The 22276-nt window shown below is 44.8% G+C and overlaps 1 protein-coding gene across 5 annotated transcripts in view; it reads left to right on the top strand.

The window, feature by feature from the left end:
* The window catches only part of CRTC1 (CREB regulated transcription coactivator 1), a 125757-nt gene extending 103731 nt beyond the window's left edge, over positions 1-22026 (top strand). For 2 of the 5 annotated variants that reach the window (XM_058163466.1, XM_058163464.1), the window contains 3 exons: positions 1393-1479; positions 5734-5914; positions 8386-22026. In XM_058163466.1, the coding sequence (XP_058019449.1) occupies positions 1393-1479; positions 5734-5914; positions 8386-8597 (480 nt within the window). In that variant the 3' untranslated portion in view covers positions 8598-22026. Of the gene's footprint in view, positions 1-1392; positions 1480-5718; positions 5915-8385 lie in introns of all 5 variants that reach the window. The other 3 variants (XM_058163465.1, XM_058163463.1, XR_009152754.1) reach the window with 2 other exon arrangements.
* Positions 22027-22276: the final 250 nt, after the last annotated feature.

Raw genomic sequence — 22276 nt, 5'->3', positions numbered from 1 at the left:
GACAGCCACAACCACTTTGGATGTTTCTTTATTATTATTATTATTATTATTATTTATTAAATTTTTATACCGCCCTTCTCCCGAAGGACTCAGGGCGGTGTACAGCCGGAGATAAAATACAAAATATGTACAATTAAAACAAATTAAAACATAGCAAAATTACAAAAACGGCTAATAATTAAAATTAAATTTAAAATATTTAAGAATATTAATAAAACCCCAATTTAAAATCAAACTATTATGCCAGTCCCGCTTGAGTAAATAAGTATGTTTTTAGCTCACGACGGAAGGTCCGAAGATCAGGCACTTGACGTAGGCCAGGGGGGAGTTCATTCCAGAGCGTCGATGCTCCCACAGAGAAGGCCCTACCCCTGGGGGCTGCCAGCCGACACTGTTTGGCGGACGGCAACCTTTCCATGTTTTCCAACTGGGGTCTTCCAATTAGGAAAGAGCGGAACTGTGCCTCAATCCCATCCCTTGTAGATATTGCAGAGGGTTCAGAGAGAGACCATGGTCAGCTGAAACCTGACTGAAAAGGTTTTTAGATCAGGGGTGAGCAACTATGGCCCCTTTAGGGCCTGTGGACCAACTCCCAGAATTCTTGAGCCAGCTGGCTCAGGAATTCTTGGAGCTGAAGTCCACAAGTCATAAAGGGACCAGAAATGCCCATCCTGTTTCAGATGATACGTTTCCTATAGAACCCTCTGAAACTGAAGGTCCATTACCAGAAAGGAAAGATTGGGGATTGGCCAGAAATTGTCCAAGGTGGCTGAAAGTTTGATGGATGTAAGTCAACAATTTCTGGAGGGCTGTATATGATATATCCATCAAAGTATAATTGTCCCCTAATAGCCCCCAGCAGATATTTTGTGCCCATTAAGAAAGATTGTGCCAGCCTATTCAGAAACAAAAGATCTTCACCTCCAGCAATGGGATTAAAATTTACATTCTCCTACGGCTACTTTTGTAATGTCAGAAGGTTACCTTTCTCTGTCTCACTCCCAAGTGTTTAAAATCTATGTGCAGAAATGTGTCTGAATGGTAGTGTTCTTTCCCCAATCTACGTTTTTCTTCTGCAGTCATTATCTACGATGGATAGGGCTGTAAATGCATTATTTTCTCTATTTCCCAATTCTTTTTTTTTCTCCCACTCCAAATTATCCCTCCCTTTTATAAGAATTCTGTTTCTGCTAATCACTCTGAGAACGCTGCCTTGTCAGTAACTTCTTATCAATAGAACTTAAGCAAATCAATCCTAGAATCAACAAAATGTAATGGTAAAACCTGGAAGCACCATTGTTGGGGTAGAAAAGAGATAGCCAAATTTTTCTCTGAACTTATAAAAATCAGATGGAGTTGACTTTGCATTAATTTTTGTTTTTCTTCTTGCAGCAAACGTCTATCCTAGGGAGCGTCTTTGGTGACTCTTGTTACGATCAGCAGATGACTGCCAGGCAAGCAAATGCTTTATCCCATCAGGTGAGTGGGAAATGTACTTCATTTATGTACAGGTAGTCCTCGACTTACAACCATTCATTTAGCGACCATTCATGGGTAAAGGTAAAGGTTCCCTTCACACTACTTCCCTGCTAGTAGTTCCCAAGTCTAGGGGGCGGTGCTCATCTCCGTTTCAAAGCCGAAGAGCCAGCGCTGTCCGAAGACGTCTCTGTGGTCATGTGGCCAGCACGACTAAACATCAAAGGCACATGGAACGCTGTTACCATCCCACCAAAGGTGGTCCCTATTTTTCTACTTGTATTTTTTATGTGCTTTCGAACTGCTAGGTTGGCAGAAGCTGGGACAAGTAATGGGAGCTCACCCCATTACGCGGCACTAAGGATTTGAACCTCTGAACTGCTGACCTTTCGATCGACAAGCTCAGCATCTTAGCCACTGAGCCACCATGTCCCTAGCGACCATTTATAAGAGTTGCTTATTGTGAATTCTGCAATATAATGGGGAAGTTGATTTCTCTTAAGGAGAAAAGATTCTTTACAGCTCCACATTTTTCACGCACACTTTTTGAGTAAATCTATTTTAATTGGTGAGTGTGATTAAGTGAATCCATTGGCAATTTTTGAAGATAAACGTCACATAAATTATTTCAGAGATTCACCTATCTCCTAAATTAAAATGAATGGCCCCGTGTTTCTTAAGTTGACCTTTTTTTTTAGATTTCTGAGGTTATTGGTGTCTTGCTGCAGCTGAACAATAGAAGATACCAACAATTATCATTTTAATTAAATTAAATTTGAAATATTATAGCATATATCATTGGCTAAAACACATTCATTCTGCTATCTTGGTCTTGAAGGCCTTTGAAGTGCAAATCTCGTGGTTAAAAACTTTTGCATTTTTCTGTTTCTTCTGACTCCCATACTTTGTGCATCACAAGAGTGAGTAAGCAAAATATAAATACAAAACGATAAATAAGATTAAAAATTGACCTTGATTCTTGGGATTACACAGATCCATCCATGCAATTTTTGGGGCAACAATGTGGATATAGATTGTTTTTGCCTTGTGCAATTTTTTTTTCCAATTTCCTAATCCAGAGCCTACAGCTCTGGAAACCACTGGTGGTTTTTCATCCAAGTACTGGTGAGACCTGATCCTTCTTAATTTACAAATCCAGACAAGGTCAGCCAATGCTGAGAAATAAATAGGATAGAAGAATTTAATGGAATAAAAAATTAGGGCAATAATTCAAGGTCTCCTATGTCCAGCTGTGAAGCATTGCTGCCCTCTGGTGGGAAGATGCAAAAAGTAAGGATGCCTGCAAGATTTTTGGGCTACGGTGCTTGCTTTGGAGTAAGATCCATTAAAGCTGTGATAAAGTATGTAGCAAAGTGGACACGTTTTTGGCTGTGTTTTGCCAAGTGTCAGGGCAGCGATTCTAGTTGGTTCTTTTGGATCTGAAGACAATGAACATTCCAGTAAATAAAGGGATTTAAGCATTATTAGCTCAAGCAGCGTTAAAAGTATAACGCTTGAAGCGCCGGAGAAGACGCCTAGAGAGTTCCTGGAGGTCTAGCCGTTCAGAGGCTGATCGGACACTAGTGAAGTCCTATACAAGGACTTACCTAGTGGCATTGAGGGAAGCGAGGCGTTGCTACGCCTCCTCCCTCATTGCGTCGGCAGATAACCGCCCAGCCACCCTGTTCCGGGTGACTCGTTCCCTTCTTCACCAGGGGGAGCGGGATGACCCGCTGCAGGGACGTGCTGAGGAGTTTAACGGTTATCTATACGATAAAATCGTTCAGCTTCGGGACGGGTTGGACCAAGATTGCGGTGACTCAGGTGAGGCGTCCGAGGGTGGTCTTGGTGACATTGTCTGGGATGAGTTTGAACCTGTGGCTCCGAGGACATGGACAGGTTGTTGGGTAGACTGAATGCCACCACGTGTTTACTGGACCCGTGCCCTCCTGGCTGGTGCTGGCCACTCAGGAGGTGACACGAGGCTGGCTCAGGCGATTACGATCGCTTCTTTGGTGGAGGGCGTCTTTCCGGCCGCCTTGAAAGAGGCGGTGGTGAGACCCCTCCTTAAGAAGCCTTCCCTGGACCCGGCTGTTTTAGGTAATTATCGTCCGGTCTCCAACCTTCGCTTCGCGGCGGAGGTTGTAGAGGGGATGGTGGCATATCAGTTTCCCCTGCACCTGGATGAAACCGTCTATCTAGACCCGTTCCAGTCCGGTTTCCGGCCCGGTTACAGCACAGAGACGGCTTTGGTCGCGTTGGTGGATGATCTCTGGAGGGCCAGGGATAGGGGTTGTTCCTCTGCCCTGGTCCTATTAGACCTCTCAGCGGCTTTCGATACCATCGACCATGGTATCCTGCTGCGCCGGCTGGAGGGATTGGGAGTGGAGGCACCGCTTATCGGTGGTTCTCCTCCTATCTCTCCGACCGGTCGCAGTCGGTGTTGACAGGGGCAGAGGTCGCACCCGAGGCGCCTCACTTGTGGGGTGCCACAGGGTCGATCCTCTCGCCTTCTGTTTAACATCTACATGAAGCCGCTGGGTGAGATCATCAGTGGTTTCGCGTGAGGTATCAGCTGTATGCGGATGACACCCAGCTGTACCTTTCACGCGGACCACCCCAACGGTTATCAAGTGCTGTCCCGGTGTCTGGAGGCTGTACGGGTCTGGATGGGGAGAAACAGGCTCAAGCTCAATCCTCCAAGACAGAGTGGCTGTGGATGCCGCATCCCGCACAGTCAGCTAAATCGCGGCTGACCATCGGTGGCGAGTCATTGGCCCCGGCGGAGGGTGCGCAACTTAGCGCCCTCCTGGATGAACGGCTGTCTTTGGAAGATCATTTGACGGCCGCTCCAGGAGAGCGTTTACCAGGTTCGCCTGGTGCGCCAGTTGCGCCTTTCTGGACCGAGATGCCCTGTGCACAGTCACCCACGCACTCGTGACGCCTCGCCTGGATTACTGCAATGCTCTCTACATGGGGCTCCTTGAAGGGCATCCGAGGCTGCAGTTAGTCCAGAATGCGGCTGCGCGGGTGATAGAGGAGCCCTCGTGGCTCCCGTATAACACCCATCCTGCGCAGACTGCACTGGCTACCTGTGGCCTTCCGGGTGCGCTTCAAGGTTTTGGTGACCACCTTTAAAGCGCTCCATGGCATAGGGCCGGGTTATCTACGGGACCGCCTACTGCTACCGAATACCTCTCACCGACCCGTGCGCTCTCACAGAGAGGGACTCCTCAGGGTGCCGTCAGCGAGGCAATGTCGTCTGGCAACGCCCAGGGGAAGGGCCTTCTCTGTGGGGGCTCCCACCCTCTGGAATGAACTGCCCCCAGGACTTCGTCAGCTTCCGGACCTTCGGACCTTCCGCCGCGAGCTTAAAACATACCTGTTTAACTGCACAGGACTGAGTTAGTTTTTAGTTTGTGGGTTTTAACTTGGGTTTTAATTTTTTATATTTTTAATTATTAGGCTTTTGAATAAGTTTTTTAATTGTTTTTAGAATTGTATTTATTGCTTTTAAATGCCTGTAAACCGCCCTGAGTCCTTTGGGAGATAGGGCGGTATATAAATATAAATATAAACAATAAATAACGTAAAAAAGTATAAAACATGTTTTCACTGGCAGAGGGTTGCAGGAGGCCGTACCAGCCAAAAACACAGCTCGGGAGTCCGTTTTCGCTGGCAGAAGCACTGCGGGCTGGTCCTTCACTGTTTCCAGGGCAGCCCTGCGGGCCAGAACTAAGCACCGCAGGTCTTGAATCTGACACCCCTGGACTAGACCGTGTGGTTGGATGCTAGATATTCAACTTGACTACTCTTAGTGTCTGGCTGCCTCCCAGCTTCCTCCAGAACCAAAAGCAAAATCAGGAGGAGAGGCTGGTTCCCCTCAGCCCCTGCTTGTAAAAGCCGTCTGGTTTCAAAGTGGGGTGGACTTCTACTCCAACTGGGGGAATTCTGGGAATTGGAGTCCACAAATCTTAAAAGTTGCCAAGGTTCTAGAGGAGAGGTGGGGAACTCTGGCTCTTTTATGACTTGTGGACTTCAACTCCCAGAATCCCTGAGCCAGCACAAGTCATAAAAAGTTCCCTACCCCCGCAGAGGGCAAATGATGGAGCCAAGTGGGATTCGTGTCTGTAGATGCAATCTATCTCAAAGGAGGTTGGGGAGGAGGACTAGGGGAGAAATGGTGGCCTTCACATCCTACCTCTGGTGGCCTTAGAAATAGGCCTTTGATCTGATCTCCAGGATTCCTTCCTTCAGCTCGAGCAGTTCAACATGATTGAAAACGCCATCAGCTCCAATAGCTTGTACAGCCCCTGCTCTACCCTCAACTACTCCCAGGCAGCCATGATGGGGCTGACGGGGAGCCACGGGAGTCTCCAGGACCCACAGCAGCTCAGTTACACCAGCCATGGGAACATCCCAAACATCATCCTTACAGGTAACGAAACACCCTGGTTTTAGCTCCTTGGGAAATACAGGTTAGCAGCGGCTGCTAAACCTGTAAGTTCAGGGATAGGTAAACTTTCTTGCACCCGGGGGAGGTTCTTAAATTATATTTTTTAAGGGAATTGTGTTAACGGGTTGAAATGAGTTCTTCAAACCTTATAGGAAATTTCAGGCATCTATTTTGCCCCCTTCCCTAGGGACAAAAATGGCCTGATTTTATTTTTTTTTGTATATTTTTTTAAAGAGGTCAAATCACTAATTCACTTCTTAAACTCCATAACAATAAAAAAACGGAGAAGCCTTCTGAGCTGGAGGTTAAAGGGGGCTGCCCAAGGGGTCCCGGTTACCACTGCAAATCTGTAGTCTATGATTTGCCAGCCCTGCTTGGAGAAGGAGGCATTTTGCAAGCAAGGGTTTTGTCCTCTCTGATGACTCTTTTAAATATACATGAAGGGATAATGAGGAGAGTAAGAAAAGAGAGAGAGAACAAATAGGAGGTTGGCTGGGTGGGGACAGATAATTAACTTCCTGAAAGCTTATTATAAAGAAGAAGAAGAAGACTTGCATTCTGTGTTGGAGGCCAAGACTGCATCCATTGGTTTGTTTTTGTTCCATTGAACACAAGGGGAAACTTGCCAGAGGAATTTAAAAATGGGTCTTGTTACCTGTAGCAAAGATCAGAAAGGGAATTTAAAGCTCCCTAAGATGTGAGTTTTTGGCAATGACACCCCCAACATTTCAGAAGTGAGAACATAAAAAAATTTTTAAAGAAATTTGGTGAACTCCCTGCTTTTTATTTATTATTTAAACCTTGAATTCAAGGAAAGTTGAGCTGTCCACACTCAAGCAGAGCCTAACCCCCAATTCTGCACCAATCCTGAATTGTCTGGACTGAACGGAAGATTAGCTGAGGTGTCTTCCTTGATGCTATCCTACAGCTCTGGCACAAGGGACCCTGGCTCCTCACGGTCATTGGTCATCCACTTGGGACTTGAAATAGCAGGAGGAACCATCCATTTCCAGTGTGGAGAACTTGAGCCCACTTTGAGTCTGAGTAGAGACCACAGCTGACCAGCAGTTATTCTTAGGCGGAGTTAGGGTTAGGAATAAAATATATTTTGACCAGTGGATGAAGAACCGTTAGTGAGTGAGGGCCAGTTAAGTCCCTTCGAAAAGGGCCCAAAGGCAGGCAGAAGTTCTTTATTAAGCTGGCCCCATTGATATGAAAAAAAACCAGGAGCCTTAGCAGCAGTGGTGAAATCTGAACTGGTTTGCTACCGGTTTGCTGGCCGCACATTCGCGCTGCACACCAAACACATGCTGTGTGCGCACACATGCGCAGTGCATATCAAACGTGTGCTGCATGTGCAGTGCGCACCAAACACATACTACGCATGCGCAGTATGTGCCAAAAGGAGGCTTGGGAAGGTAAGTAGAACAGTGAGTGGGGGGATCAGCTGTGCTGCGTGATTTAGATTCACTAGAAAGCAGGATTTCCTGCTTTCTAGCGATTTTAAATCGCGCGGCACAGCTGATCGTTGGAAATACCTGTTCAGAAGAACCGGTAGGTTTTTTTGTACTACCAGTTTGCCCAAAATGGTAGTTTTTATTGCTACCGGTTCTCCCGGACCGGTGTGAACTGGTAGCATTTCACCACTGCTTAACAGGTTCTGTTTTCTGGGGCCCATTACAGGTTTACTGGAGAGATAATCAGCTAGGAAAGAATTCTTTTTGGAGTGAATGAGTGAGTGAGTGAGTGAGTGAGTGAGTGAGTGAGTGAGTGAGTGAGTGAGTTAGTTAGTCCATTTCAAAAACCCTCCACCTCCCTCAAAGAGGGACTCTGAGGAGTGCACAGCAAGGTATTAAAATCTTAAAAGCAGTAGATAAAAAGTTAGAGGCGAGGATGATAAAACACTGTTAAAATTATTTAAAAGGCAACAAAGGGAGGGCTCTCAGAGCACTAGCCAGTCCTACGGCTGCATGCTCCCTGTGGAAGGTCGTAGGGGACATGTTTTAACTCCTTTTTGGAAGGCCAGGTGATTGGCGGGGGGGTGTCTCTCACCTCTGGGGGAAAATATTCTGCAGGGGGAGGCAAGATGGCAGAGAAGGATGCCTTCCTGGACACCACCAATTGAATTCTTTAGCTGACAAGGTCTGCAACATACCTTCCCTGCCTACCTGACTTGGTGAGATGGGCTATGTAAAGGTTCCCATGATAGCCTGGCCCTATGCCATTTAGGGGGCAATAGGCTAGGCGAGAAATAATCCAGGTAATAATTTCAAAAGATTTCTCTTCCCCCCCTTTTTTTTTCTTTACTAGCTTCATTAGGTGAGAATAAATAGCTCAGATTGAAGGAGAAACTGAGCAAACATGATCAAAATTCTCTCTCTCTCTCTCTCTCTTTCTCTTTCTCTCTCACTCTCATTCTCCCTCCCCCGCTCTCTTTTTCTTTCTCTCTGTAGTGACCGGGGAATCGCCTCCCAGTCTGTCGAAAGACCTCACCAGCTCTTTGGCCGGGGTGGGGGATGTCGGGTTTGACTCAGATTCCCAGTTCCCTCTGGACGAACTAAAAATCGACCCCTTGACCTTGGATGGGCTTCACATGCTCAACGACCCTGACATGGTCCTTGCGGATCCCGCCACAGAGGACACTTTTCGGATGGACCGGCTGTAGTGGGGGGGAGGGGGTTGGAGAACGGGAAGGGGATGTGCCGCGCAGTCCAAAGGAGCGCATCCAAATCACCAAGTCCCGGAATGTCCATGCCACTCTGGTGCTCGGAGGGAGATCGGGCCGAGCCCGTCGCGGATCTCTTGCATCCCATCAGGGTCCCAGGAGAGCCGCTGCTCCACTGTGTATCCAATTTAGCAATCGCTTGTTCTACACTTGCCCGGCGGCTGTCCTGCTCGCCTCTCCTCCCCCAACACCAACTTCAAACCTTGGTTCATGCCTTGCTGTTGGGAGAACGTTCCTCAAAGAGCCGTTTCTTCTACCCCAGCCCCCTCCCCCTCCGCTCCTTATCTCCCCTCCCTCTGTCACCAAAGTTCCAGCATTTTTGGTCCTTTTTCGTCCTTCGCCCTAAAAGCTTTGGGCTTTGTGTTCGGGGGAAGTGGAGTGGCAGCGAAAGTTATATTTCCCCCACCCTTCCCCCTCCTCTTTCCAAGGCAGAGGAGCTATTCAGAAGATAAAATAGGTGTATTGTTTTGTTTTCCTTGTGTACGTAAACTATCCGACCTTTTGGCTTCTGTTACAAAAAAAACAGACATCCCGCATGGAACTGAGGGCTTCCCCCCCAACCCCACCTCGGGGGAGTTAGGGGACCGCTTAATGAAAATTGGGGGTCGGGCGGGGGAGGGGGAGAGAAAGAGAAGGACATGCTTTCTAAATCTACTTTGTGAATACCACTTCCTTTCCGTGGAGAAGGACTGGACTTGGAGAGGTGGAGAGAAAGCCAGCTGTGGCTCTCCTAATAAACTCCGTAAAGCAGCCGCTTGCATTGGAAAGTGGGGTGGGGGGGGCGCGCAGGGGTGGGATGGGAGAGAGTGGCTTGCATTTCTCTGCTTGATTCTCCAATCCTTGACTGTTTTCTGGAGTCCCATCATGGCCTGTTAGCTCATTTGCCTGTGTGCATGCAGCAGCTTCCAGAAACAGCTGTCTGACCGCCGCCACCCCCCCCCCTCTGGTTGGGAGATTTAGTTGCATGAGCCACATAATTCCTCTCGGCAAACTGACCGTGTAAAACTGTTTTGTTTTGGTTTGGTTTTTTCCCTTATTTTTATTTTTTTGTCGTCTTCGTTGTTCCTTCAAAGAATTTTCAGGGAGAGGCAAAGGCAAGCCGAGGGAGGAAAAGAAGGCACCAACGTTTTTCTAATTATACATGGAAATTCTGCAATTTGTCTGAAGGAATGAGATCTGGGTCGTCTCCTGCAGGTTGCTTTTGGGGTGTTTTTTTTAATAACTTTTTTTTAAAGGCAGCCATCTCTCCCCCCTCCTTCTCCCCCCCCTTTTTTTTTTGCTTGGGAAGAAGTAGTTCTTGTTCTGCATATATTAAAACAAAAACAATCACCCCAGCTTTCTCTCGGGCATGAAATAAATCTGCCTCTGACCAGATCAGGGTCTGGTTATTATCTTGGTGCTCCATATTGATTAGATGTAAATCCTTTCAAGTGGCTTCACCCGTACAAGGAGGCCATGACATGTTCAGGTTAGGGCAGGGGTTGCAAACTTGGCTCTTTTAAGACTTGTGGACTTCAACTCCCAGAGTTCCTCAGCCAGCTTTGCAGACCCCTGGGTTACGGCATCCATTAAGCTAACCTTTTTTGCCATCGTGTGCCAATAGCAGGGGGAATGTGGGGAGGTCTCACACATGCGTGACCACACCCATAATTCTATATGCCCTGCCCCCCCGCACATGCGTGCATGATCCCGCCCCCTGCTCCCCCCGCTTTTGGCATGTGATGGCATGGTGGGCACGGTAGGCCTCTTTTTTACTCTTCCCCAGGCTCCAGAGCCTTTCTAGGAGCCTGGGGAGGGTGAAAACCAGCTTACCCACCCCCGGAGGCCCTCCGGAGGCCAGAAATGGCCCGTTTGCTAACTTCCAGTGGGCCCAGAAAGCCCAAAAATCAGCTGGCAGAGCTGAGCTCGTGTGTCCACCGATACGGCTCCGCTTGCCACCTGTGGCACGCGTGCCATAGGTTCGCCATGACGGCATTAAACTAACCAACCTGAGGTTTGTGTGGCTAGTGGGTGGATTCAGTGGCCCATAAACCTAGGGGTCTCCAACCTTGGCAACTTTTAGGACTTGTGGACTTCAACTCCCAAAATTTCTCAGCCACCATAGGGTCTCCTGCTTGGGCAGGGGGTTGGATTAGAAGACCTCCAATGTTCCTTCCAGCTCTGTTATTCTGTATTCTGTAGCTTTGCAGTACCTTCTCTCTGGTCAAAGCTGGAGGGTCGGTCGCTAGACTGAACACCCCCCCCCACGCACACACACACAATATGTCCTGAATCTAAGATTTGAGGCCCCTGGTTCCTCTCTCACCCACCCACCCCCAAATGCCTCTTACTATTCTTTGCTCCCCCTATTTTCAGACTTACCCCTCTCCTCCCCCAATGAATTATAGCTGGATCTTTGTGTGTATACACACACACGTGCAGGTAGCAAGGATATCCATTCTGCGTACGTGTTCAGTTATGTTTTGTTTGTGCCATGGTCAGTTTATAATTTTTGCACTAAAAAAAGATGGTTTTTTTTTTTTTAAAGTGTTGTAGGTTCTTTGTGTAATGTTTTTGCTGTGATGTGTTCCTCTCCCCCTCCCTCCATCCCATCTTCTAAATTCTGAAAAACGCTCTCTCCATTTCATAACCCTTGTCAGTATTTTAGTTTGAATGCCTCTTAATACTCTTAGTGGTCTATTTATTTCAAATTTTCTAGGGCTGTTTCTCAGAGGAAATCCACCGGAAAAATCAAAAAGCTGCTTTATCCTGCTTTAAACACGGGGCCTAGGTACTAAGCAGGCTGTTTGCAACTCTCTCTCTCTCTCTCTCTCTCTCTCTCTCTCTCTCTCTCTCTCTCTCTCTCTCTCTCGTTTCCGACAACACAGTTAGTTTGTTTTCAGTCAGATCTCTCATCTTACTTCATCAGCATGCCAAAATTTCCTTTGAACCTTGGCCTGCAATTTTGGGGCAATTAGAAAGCAAAATGCAGAATCCTCTCAGTTTGACTCAATCCTTTCCAGTTTAGGAAAGATTCATTGATTCTTGAGCTGGATTTTTTTACATGGAGATATAAATGGCTATTTTCTTTCGCTCATTTTTTTAGATTTACACATGTACATAGAAAAACTTGTGTATTGAAAAATTGTAAGTAGTTTTACAAAATGGCCTTAATTTACTATTTATGTATATACATAACGGTGTGTGATTGTGCATGTATATGTGTGTACATAGTCACACACATAGACATCCACGCCAACAGACAAAATCTGATCTGAATGCAATTTAATTTGAAATAGCTGAGCATCAGGGACCATTTGCTTTCAACAAATATTATTTCAGTTTTCCCTTGTTAGGCTGGGGGAAGCTGGAAGTACATGTTAAAAATAATTTTTTTAAAAAAGTCGTAAAACAAGGAAGAAATTGAAGACTTAAACAGAAACCTAAGCTGTGTTGTGGATCTGATTTTGCTGGTTGAGGTAGTAATTATGGGCCCGATGGTTATCTCTTTTTACGCACCTTACTTTCTGTTGCTTTATAAAATGGAAAACTTCCCTCTCTTCCTCCCTTCAATTCTTGAGTAAAATCTGCATTAAAGATTAAGGAGGTGGGGGAGGAGAAAAATAATAAATAAATGCACTAGAGCTCCAAGTTACGGGATCTGCAATTTGCCAAAACTGATGCAGGGTGGGAGGAAGGCAAAAGAATCTTGTTACGTGTAGGGCTTAGAAACCCCAAAGTTGCATTCTATATTTTCGGGTTCCACTTTGTGTTTTTGTTCTGTGGGGGAAAAAAGGGGCGATTGTCTGGGGAAATAAGCCTTTTTATGATTGTTGATGTCTGCATGAATGGTGAAGAATCTGTCAAAGAGTGGTGCCTGTTGTTTAGGTAGAGAATTAAGACTTTAATTTAAAAAAAAAAACAGATATGTCTTAACTGCGAGCTTACTTTGGAGCTGGATTTGACCCCACATAGTTATGAAGCAGTCCTTTTTTATTTTCATTCCTTAAAATCTGACTTCATTACCCCTCTTTCCCCTCCCCCCCCCAAGGTTAGGGGCAGTATTGACAATTCTCTGCCCCGTTCCTTCATTTTAGCCTCATGATCAGCACAAGAGAGAATCTCAGCCAAGAGAAAATTACTGGCCCTAAGATCACTAAGTAAGTTTTGGGGCGAAAAGGAGCTCCTGTATTTCCAGTTTGAGCCTGATACTAAAATCCAGAGGGAGGAAGCCTGAAGCTCTCCGGATGTATTTCCTCTCCATTTCCAATATCCTGCCAACATGGTCAGGTGGCAAGGGATTGCGGCTTCTGCTACCCGTAACATCTGAAAACCAGCAGTTTGTGAGGCCCTCTGAGCTTCGTTGTTTTCTCGCAGACATTTTGTTACCCAACTACGTAACAACAGTTGCTTGCTCTCTATTTATATGCGAGTGGCTTGCTCTGTCGGTGTTGGTGGGAGTGTTCTTTGTGATTCCTTGATTAGGCTGTTAGGCCACTAGTATATAAACCAGGGGTCTCCAACTTTGTCAACTTTAAGCCTGGTGGATTTCAACTCCCAGAATTCTGGGAGTTGAAGTCCTCCAAGCTTAAAGTTGCCAAGGTTGGAGACCCCTGATATAAACAGAGAGCAAAACCTACTCCTTTCTAGCCCCGATGATGTTGCCCAGTTGGTTAATTAAATGTCTGAAAGACCTAAGCACTAAGCTCAGAGAGCACTGAGGACCCCAAGTTCAGTTTTGCAGTTCATCATTTGAGCCACTCTTCATTCTCTTCTATTGGAACCGCCCGGTGGCCTCTTAGTCAGAACTTTTGCCGTGTCTATCAGCTTCTTCATTAGGTAGACATCAATTCCTATGGACTGGGGTGGCCTGCATTAATTTGCCCTGCCAGATGGCCTTAATTCCCCCTCCTTGTCCTTAAAGCCAAGCCCAGAGTGCCACTGATCAGACTGAAGGAATATGATGACAAAATGAAGGATATTTTATGAATAAAGAACACCCCTTCTAGGAAGTTTTTGGAGACTTTATTTTCTTCATGCTGGAAAATTAACCTGTCCCCACCCCCCCTTGAGGTTTTGTTTCTTTTTGATTTCCATATCATTTCAAAGGAACCCTTCGTTTCTCTCTTCAGAAGCTGGTTCGTGAAGGGCTGGGTAGTATAAGTAGGACGTTGCCTGTCTCCGCTAACTACCCCTGGCCAAACTTTTCTTCCCTTCTCCACTTCCACTCGGGGCCTCTGAAGAAACAAGAAGGCCGAACACCTTCACATTCGAGGTCTCTTGATGCTCCGGGGGTGGGGGCATCAAAACGTTCACCAGCGGGGTTTGCTTTAATTTGACATATCTTGATTTTTTTTTTCCTACTTGCTGTTGGTTCCGGGCGATCCTACGATTGAGAGGAAGGGGGAGTTCAATGTAAATAATCCTTTCTCTCAGGGGGAAACGGAGATATGGTCCAAGTTGAGTTTGACGGTGCAGAGGAGGGAGGTAAAATTATTTCTCTTGTTTAAATAGCGTCTAGTCTTGTGTTTGAAAAAAAAAACGAACGAGAGCCAGAGGGTGGGATATCCCCACACGGTGGTCTTTCTCAGCTTGGGCAGCTTGAAGATGTGTGGACTTCAACTCCCAGAATTCCCCAGCCAGTGGTGCTGGCTGGGGAATTCTGGGAGTTGAAGTCTGCACATTTTCAGGCTACCCAAGCTGAGAAAGACCGCTTTATTAGAGGCACTTTATCCTCTGAATTCCAGGTCAAGGGTAAATCCCACTTGCAAGTTGGCTTTCAGAAGACCCCTTTGACCCTGGGGCTGTCTTAGAGGGGGAAAAAGACCCCTTGTCTGTTTCAGCAGCACGTTTTGGATGAAGGTGGGCAAAGCTCGCCTTTTGCTCAAGGCCAAGCTATTGCATGTTCAAAGAAACTGCATCTTGTTATTGTTACTGCTGCATGTTAACAAAACTCTGGGCTTAGTCTCCTTGGAAACATAGTTCTCCGCGAGCGTAGTGTCTCCAGGTATTCCTGTTTTGTTTCTGTTTTTTAAGTAGCCACCCAAGAGATTTATATATAAATATATATCTATATATATATCTATGAAGATAAGTATTTCTGTTTCTTTCCTTTCATGGATGGATGCTTTGCGACCTGCCGATTTCATTTCCCTTCTCCATTGGCTGAACCGTTCCAAAATATTCAAAATGAGGCTGCATCTCCCTGACTTTATAAAAGCGCTGTGCTTTTAAACAGTGAAGGCTCTTTAATTTTAGAAGGGAAGAGAAAAAAAAACCTCACACCTCCCTTGTCACTGTGATGACATTGTGAAAGAGCAAAATATTTACATATGCACACCTTTTTTTTTAATAAAAAAAAAAGGAAAAATATTTTTTTTTAAAAAACCCCAATTCTGTGTTTTATAGGAGTAGCAACGGTGGGTGTGACGCTTACAGCTCCCACCCACGCAAGGGTGTCATGATGACATTTAATAACATGAATCATTTTTATCTTTTTAAAAGCAGAACTTTTATCATTTTTGTGGTTCTTTGTGGCAAGATGTGAAAATGCAGGAAGGATGATAAACACTACATCAAGGCACTTATTAAACTGTTCGTGCTTTCATTGTTTTCTTTTATCCCCCTTTCTTTTTTTCTTTCTTTTGTTGTGATATGTCTGTATATAAAAATAAATGTGAGATTGGCCAGTTTTCACTGTCGGGGGTGGGGGAATAGGGATGGTTATGTATTACTTCTTTGGAGATGCAAGCACACTCCTGACACAGTCACTGTTTGACTGAGCATTATTCTTTTTTTATTTAAAAGCAAAATTTGTTAAGAGTCAATATCCACAAGGCATATTTGGCAGAGGGTCTGTAAATACTCAAAAACATCTGTGTCCTATGAACACAGAACAGTCTATAACTGTTTTTCAGACTTGGCAACTGTAAGATGTATGGACACTATTCCAATATCTAAAGGGCTGCCACAAAGAAGAGGAAGTCAAGCTATTCTCCAAAGCAGGGGTCTCCAACCTTGGCAACTTTAAGCCTGGCGGACTTCAAATCCCAGAATTCTGGGAGTTGAAGTCCGCCAGGTTTAAAGTTGCTAAGGTTGGAGAGCCCTGCTCCAAAGCACCTGAGGACAGGACAAGAAACAATGGGTGGAAACTAACCAAGGAGAGAAGCAACTGAGAACTAAGGAGAAATTTCCTGCCAGAACAATTAGTCAGTGGAAACTCTTGTCTCCAGAAATTCTGGGTGCTCCAACGCTGGAGTTTTTAAAGGAGAGGTTGGACAGGCATTTGTCAGAAACGGTATAGGGTCTCTTGCTTGACCAGGGGGTTGGACTAGAAGACCTCTAAGATCCCTTCCAGCTCTGTTACTCTGTTAGCACTACACTCCATTTAAGTTATATGTTGCAAAGAAAGAATTTTGCTGCAATTACTAGGATTGTCCTATTTTGCCTGGGGAAAAAAAATGGAAATCAGCAACATAATAATTTACTGACTTCTTTTTAAAAAAAAGGATATAATAATCAGAATGACAATAACCAGCTAAGTAGTAGATGTCAACTCCCAGGATTCCTCACAACTTAAATTTGCCAAGTTTTGAAAAACGCCGGCCTATAAATACGCTGGGGGAAGAGAACATTTTGGTCCAGTTCAACTCTTCATTTTCTTAGGGAGAGCTTTTGCAAGTCATTAAGGGCTGAAAATACTCCTTGGTCTGCCTTCATCCTTATTCCCTTTGAAGTTCCCCCTTCCTGGTATGAGACCCTGTCTTGGTATCTTCTTTTGAGAAGCTTTTCCAGGAGCCAAGCACATCACAATGCATGAAAATGACGTATATCTATAAATCATAGTCCCTACCCCCTGCTTGTCCATAGAAATTTGACGGCAAATTGCTGAATTCATGTGGCATGATTTTTTTTTCATATTTAAAAAAGTAAAATGGCAAAATGGGTGCATTAAAATCTCTGTAAGTTTAGTACACTATCACTGTGTTTATACTAGATGCTTAACCTGGTTGCTATATGAATGTGTTTTCTGGGTCGGCTCAATATTATTGAACCATAAACTAGCCAAGTGGCTCTGAAGAGAGCTAACCAAGTGCAGTGTGTTGTGTGAATGCATCTGCTAGGCTTGTTAACATGCGTTAAGCAGGTTAAGAAACAAAACCTGTTTTGTTGAGAAACAAAGCGCAGAACAGTGTCAAGATAAGGCTCCAAAAATACTGCTTCTGCTCGCTGTAACATTCAGAGCAAACAAAATCCAAACTGCCTCCCCTCCAAACTTTTTTTTAAAAAACTTTTTCTCCCTTTCCCCCCTGGCCCAGAAACACAAGTGTGGCTGCTGGAAATGTGTTAGCGTCCACATTGCCACTCTTCCCTTCTGTGCTGGAAGGCCCATCTGGAGGAACACTTTTGACTCCAGATTTCTAAGAGGTCATTGGCAAAGTGCCTAGGCCAGGGGTCTCCAACCTTGGTCCCTTTAAGACTTGTGGACTTCAACTCCCAGAGTCCCTCAGTCAGCAAAGCGATTTCATTGAAGGCCGCATCAGGGTTGTGTTTGGCCTTGGGGTGTGTGTGTGTGTGTGTGTGTGTGTGTGCGACCAGGGGGGGCATAGCCAGCTCGACGTCACTCTTGTCGGGGGTGCCTGTGGTGGTCCAAACTCTGCCAGCAAAAACGGAGCTTGTGAGGGCCGCCTGTGGCCTTCCCGAGCTCCATTTTCATTGGCAGAGGCACCACTGGCTGGTCCTTCGCTGTTTCCAGGGCAACCCCACGGGCCAGATCTAAGTGCCCCACGGGCCAGATCTGGGCCCCGGGCCTTGAATTCGACACTCCTGGCCTAGAGCCTTCCCAAACAGTGAGATGGGCAGTATATAAATTTAATAAATAATAAAATAAACCGAAGCCTGTCCTGAGGGAAGGAGGCTCTAAGAATCTGGGCAGCCAGACCAACGAATTATAGCATTTAGACTGGGAAAAGATCAAGAAGGACCCAAGAATATGGAATCCCTTGGACTTCAAGGAGATGAAATCAGTCGATCCTAAAGGAAACCAACCCTGATCGTCCTTTGGAAGGGCAAATACTGAAGCTGAAGCTCAGATACTTTGGCCACCAGAAGAGAAGTGAGGGCCCATTGGAATGATGTTGGGAAAGTTTGAAGCAAAGGAAGAAGGGGACAATTGGGCAAACTCCAGGAGATGGGAAGCCATGTGGGGTCTGGCGTACTTTGGCCCATGAGGTCACGAAGGGTCCCAAGCGACTTAGCATCTAAACAACAGCAACAACAACAAAGGAATTTTATAAGACTTTACCCAGGATGGACAGGCTTGTTTTCTGTTATTCCAGAAGATGCTAGAATAAGCAGGCTGGGACCAGAAGGGAACTGACTGGTGCTAAAAACAAGGAGACAATTTCCACCCACCAAGGGCTGTGTGGCAGTGAATCTAGCTATTTCAGGAAAAGATGGGCTCTCTCTTTCAATGTATTTAAGCAGCTCCTGGACTCTTGGGAAAGCTGTACTCAAGTCTTGCCTAAATATGAATATTCTGAATAACAACATATTGGCTGTTGGAGTAGATGATTTTCAGCATCACCTCCAGTTCTAGGCTGGCATTTCTGCCGTGCATCTAAACCCTCTGAAGTTTGGCACACTTTAGACCAGCTTCCTATAAATGCAAGACGACTGGATCCCATCTGTGGGTTACCGGGGTTAAATGATATGATAAGAGCAGTTCAGCTGCTGTGTTTGTGCAGGCTCCAGTAGTGCTTCACTGTATTGTTCGAAACCCAACCACTGTCTTAGCAGGTCATTGTGTTAGAAGGATTTAATTTAGCATGAAAAGGTAAAGGTATAGATTCCCCTCGCACATATGTGCTAGTCATTCCCGACTCTAGAGATAATTTAGCATAGCATGTTACAAAACACAATTCTTGTGTTTTGTTCACCTGGGATTAGTAGATTGTATGAACCTAGCCTTAAGGGAGCGGGGGGAGAATGACACCCCACATGTATTGTGAAGTTGACCACTTTCTGGTTTATCAAATAGAAAGGGAGGCTGGCATAATGACTGCCACAAAAATGCCATAACATCAGGTGGTTATGTGGGAGCCTCAACTTGGAACCATCACGACTTATGATGGAAATTCCAGGTTCCATTACGGTCATAAATCAAGGATTGTAATTCATGCTGTGGGCTAGTCATAAACAAAGAAAAATTGGCCAAGGGGATATATTTTTTTAAAAAACCATTTATAAAATTTCCACTCAAGCAATAGAAATATAGATCATATTTTTATAACCCCTGCCTGCACAAACTGCCAGCCACAAGGAATGAACCAGAAGAGAAGCAACAAAGTCTCCACAATCCCACCGATGCCCATGAACAACACAACAGGAGCAAGCTATTTCTGGCTATTGGCTTGAGAATTGCTAACCACATGTCCATTGTGTAGCTGGTTTGGCTAGCTACTTGGAAAAGAAAGCCCAAGAGATGTAGGACTTAGGGTGACAATATTTCACTTGCTGTTTTCCTCTCCTTTGAACTTCAGTAACTTGAAAGAATTACTTAAGTAAAAAGCCAACCAATTATGTGGCCTCCAAACAGTGTGGAATAAAATTTCCTGTTTTGTGGAGCTCTCAACATTTGGCCGCTAGACTCGCTTTGAAGTCAAGACATTTTAATCATCTTTTCTTTCGCCGTTGTGCAGGCACGGACTCTTAAGTAGCCTCTAAACGTTGTGTGCATACACAAAGCTTCCATTAACTTGAGGGAAGCTTGTCCACAGAGGTGCTTTTTCAAAAGGCAACCAGACTCATTTTCTTTTTCCTTGAAGACGTTCCACTTCTCATCCAAGAAGCTTCTTCTGTTCAGAACTGAAGAAGCTTCTTGGATGAGAAGAGAAACGTCTTCAAGGAAAAAGTCCAGTTGACTTTTGAAAAAGCACCTTTGGAACAACGGTGGCCTGGATGACTAAGAAGCTCCATAGACTGAGGGAAACTTGGTTTTTTGGAAAGGGGAAGGCAAATCTAATTTAAAGGGTTGGAGCTCAAAGGTGAGAACTGTGAAAGGCCAGGGGGCTGCTTTTCCAAGCCATGGCTCTTTCCAGTGGGGAAAAAACTTCATTTAAAAAAACTGATCTTGTTTTAGTGGATTGTTGAAAAGCATGAGGACTAGTTGCACCACTAGTTGTGTGTGTCTTCTTATTTGTTCCGATATAGCTGCATATCACAGTGTCCATATACTGTAGTTATGAGTTTATTTCGCGTTCGGTTTCTGAAAGGTGATGACTAAATTTCTTCAGCTGCTAATAATTGTAGGCAAAAGAACTCTTTGCAATTTTGCGTGTGTCATTCCTTTTCTTTTTTGGGGGGGAAGGTTTTTTGTTTTGTTTTTTTGCTGTGAAAGGAAGGTTATTTATTATTCTGTAGGAAGCTTGCGGTGAGAGACTACCCAAAACAAGGGACTTGACTATAAGGTGTGTGTCTTTCAGATATTGTCTCTTGGTTGTGGTGGATCAAAGGCAGTGAAAAGAAGGAGATGCAGAGAGGACTGGGCTACTGCAGACTTTCCCAGTGCCTCCAGCACAACAATTTTAAGATGTGAAATCAGTCCTTGACGTGGCCACCCGATTCCGCAGAATTTGTTTTGAATTGGGGATGAACTGAGAAGCCAGTGCAGTTCAGAACAACAGTATTTACTTTGTAGGCTTTGCATTCCTTTCTTGGGGAATGCAATATTTTCCACCATTAAGTACCGGTAGTTTCTAACTGTGGGCATAAGCAGTTGCACATTTAACATTTATCTGTGTTTGTAGTACAACTTTGAACTGTATTATTGGAAGCATCCAGAACATTAGACTAAAGTTAATAAGTTAAAATCTAAATAATTCTAGCTAGTAGCATGGTAGCTATTAAGACATGGCTTTCTTTGGGGGAGAAAATTCATGTCTCCCCTCCCCCCCCAAAAAAAATTATTACGGGGTATCTGAAAGCACGAAAAAAGAAGTTTTATTTGAATAATGTAAATTCAGCTCCCAGAGCAGCTTCTCCTATTGACAGGCAGCTAAAATAACGTACACACTTCATATTTGGGAGTGAACTGAAGGGGGAAGGGAAGAGTCTAATTTTTTTTAATTTTTTTTTTTGTATTTGAACTGTGTAACATCCTGTTTACAGGGGTTTTGTTTTTTTATCCATGAGGACTAGCAGAATGACTTTACCTATATATGCAAATCCTACCATTGAGCTACAGGTTTTTCTGGGGGAGGGGGGAGGACTTGGGCAGGAGGAGTAAAAAGTTCCGAAATCTGGAGCATCGAGGCTTAATTTATTGTGGCTTTTTTCTCTCTTGGCAAAAAAAAAAAAAAAAAAGCCCTGAAGATGGCTTTGTAAGCGTGTGCGTGTGTGTATGTATGTGTGTATGTGTGTGTGTGTGTGTTCTTCCTTTTGCAAACTTAAGAACATGACGATGTGAAAAAAAAAAAAAAGCAAAATTCTGTGCACATTCTTTTCAACCTCTCTTTTTTTTTGTTTGTTTGTTTCCCTTTTTTTCTGTGAGGCTTTTTTCTTTTCTTTTTTTTTGTCTTTGTAACTTTGCATTATTTGTAAATGAAATGTAATAAAAGTTAAGCTGTTTTTCTCTCCGGCTGTTCAGCTCTGTTTTTCTGAAGAAGGTGTTTTATATCAAAAATCGAAGTGGTTTTATATCAAAAATGGAGAAGTTTTTGTCGTTTTGAAGTGCATCTCCTGTGCTGAATGCCTGGCTAGCCTTTTTTTTTTTTTCTTCCCCTTTTCCAAACCTCTTCCGAAAGGAGTGGCAGATAATAAATACAACTTAACCTTTGGTAGACAAATGTTATTTTATTAACCAAACAGTTTGTATTTTGTACAAACGTCTCTCCGAATTTCTCCTAAACAATGAAGAGCTGCATTTTTTTAATGCAGTTTCCCACCCACCCCTCAATTTTGGCCATTTGAAGATGTGTGGACTTCAACTCCCAGAATTCCCCAGCCAACATAGCTGGGTTGAATAGAATTCTGGGAGTTGAAGTCCACACATCTTCAAGTGACCGTGGTTGAGAAATATTGCTCTAGTACAGGAGTCTCCAACCTTGGCAACTTTAAAGCTTGTGGACTTCAACTCTCAGAATTCCTCAGCCAGCTTTGCTTTGCTTTGCTGGCTGAGGAACTCTGGGAGTTGAAGTCCACAAGCCTTAAAGTTGCCAAGGTTGGAGACCCTTGCTCTAGTGGAATGAGCCAAGCATCTTGGATTATTGGGTTAAGTATATTACTTTAGGAAACTGCCTTATCCGAGATCAGCTGTAGCCCAGGAAGCACTTACTCTCCAGGATGTAAGCCAAGAGAGACTTGCTCATCACTTGCTCCCTGGTCCTCTTAACTGGAGGTGTGGCCCCAGGGACTTCTCTGTGCAAAGCTGGCATCCTACTGTTAAGGTTTGCTCCCTGCCCAAAATGCTTGGAAGTTTTGAAGGCTGCCTGTGTGGCTTCCAAGCCAGACAGATTCCCGTCAGCTGTTGGGAGTGGCGGTGGTGAATTCCTGAATCAAACAGCTTGTACAGGTACTCCTCGACTTACAACCATTTGCTTAGTGACCGTTAAAAGTTGCAACGGCACTGAAAAAGGTGACTT

Source organism: Ahaetulla prasina, chromosome 1 (genome assembly GCF_028640845.1).
Source record: "Ahaetulla prasina isolate Xishuangbanna chromosome 1, ASM2864084v1, whole genome shotgun sequence".
Lineage (NCBI taxonomy): Eukaryota > Metazoa > Chordata > Lepidosauria > Squamata > Colubridae > Ahaetulla > Ahaetulla prasina.
The sequence above is the reverse complement of the archived record's forward strand: the minus strand, read 5'-3'. Positions and strand labels throughout refer to the sequence as shown.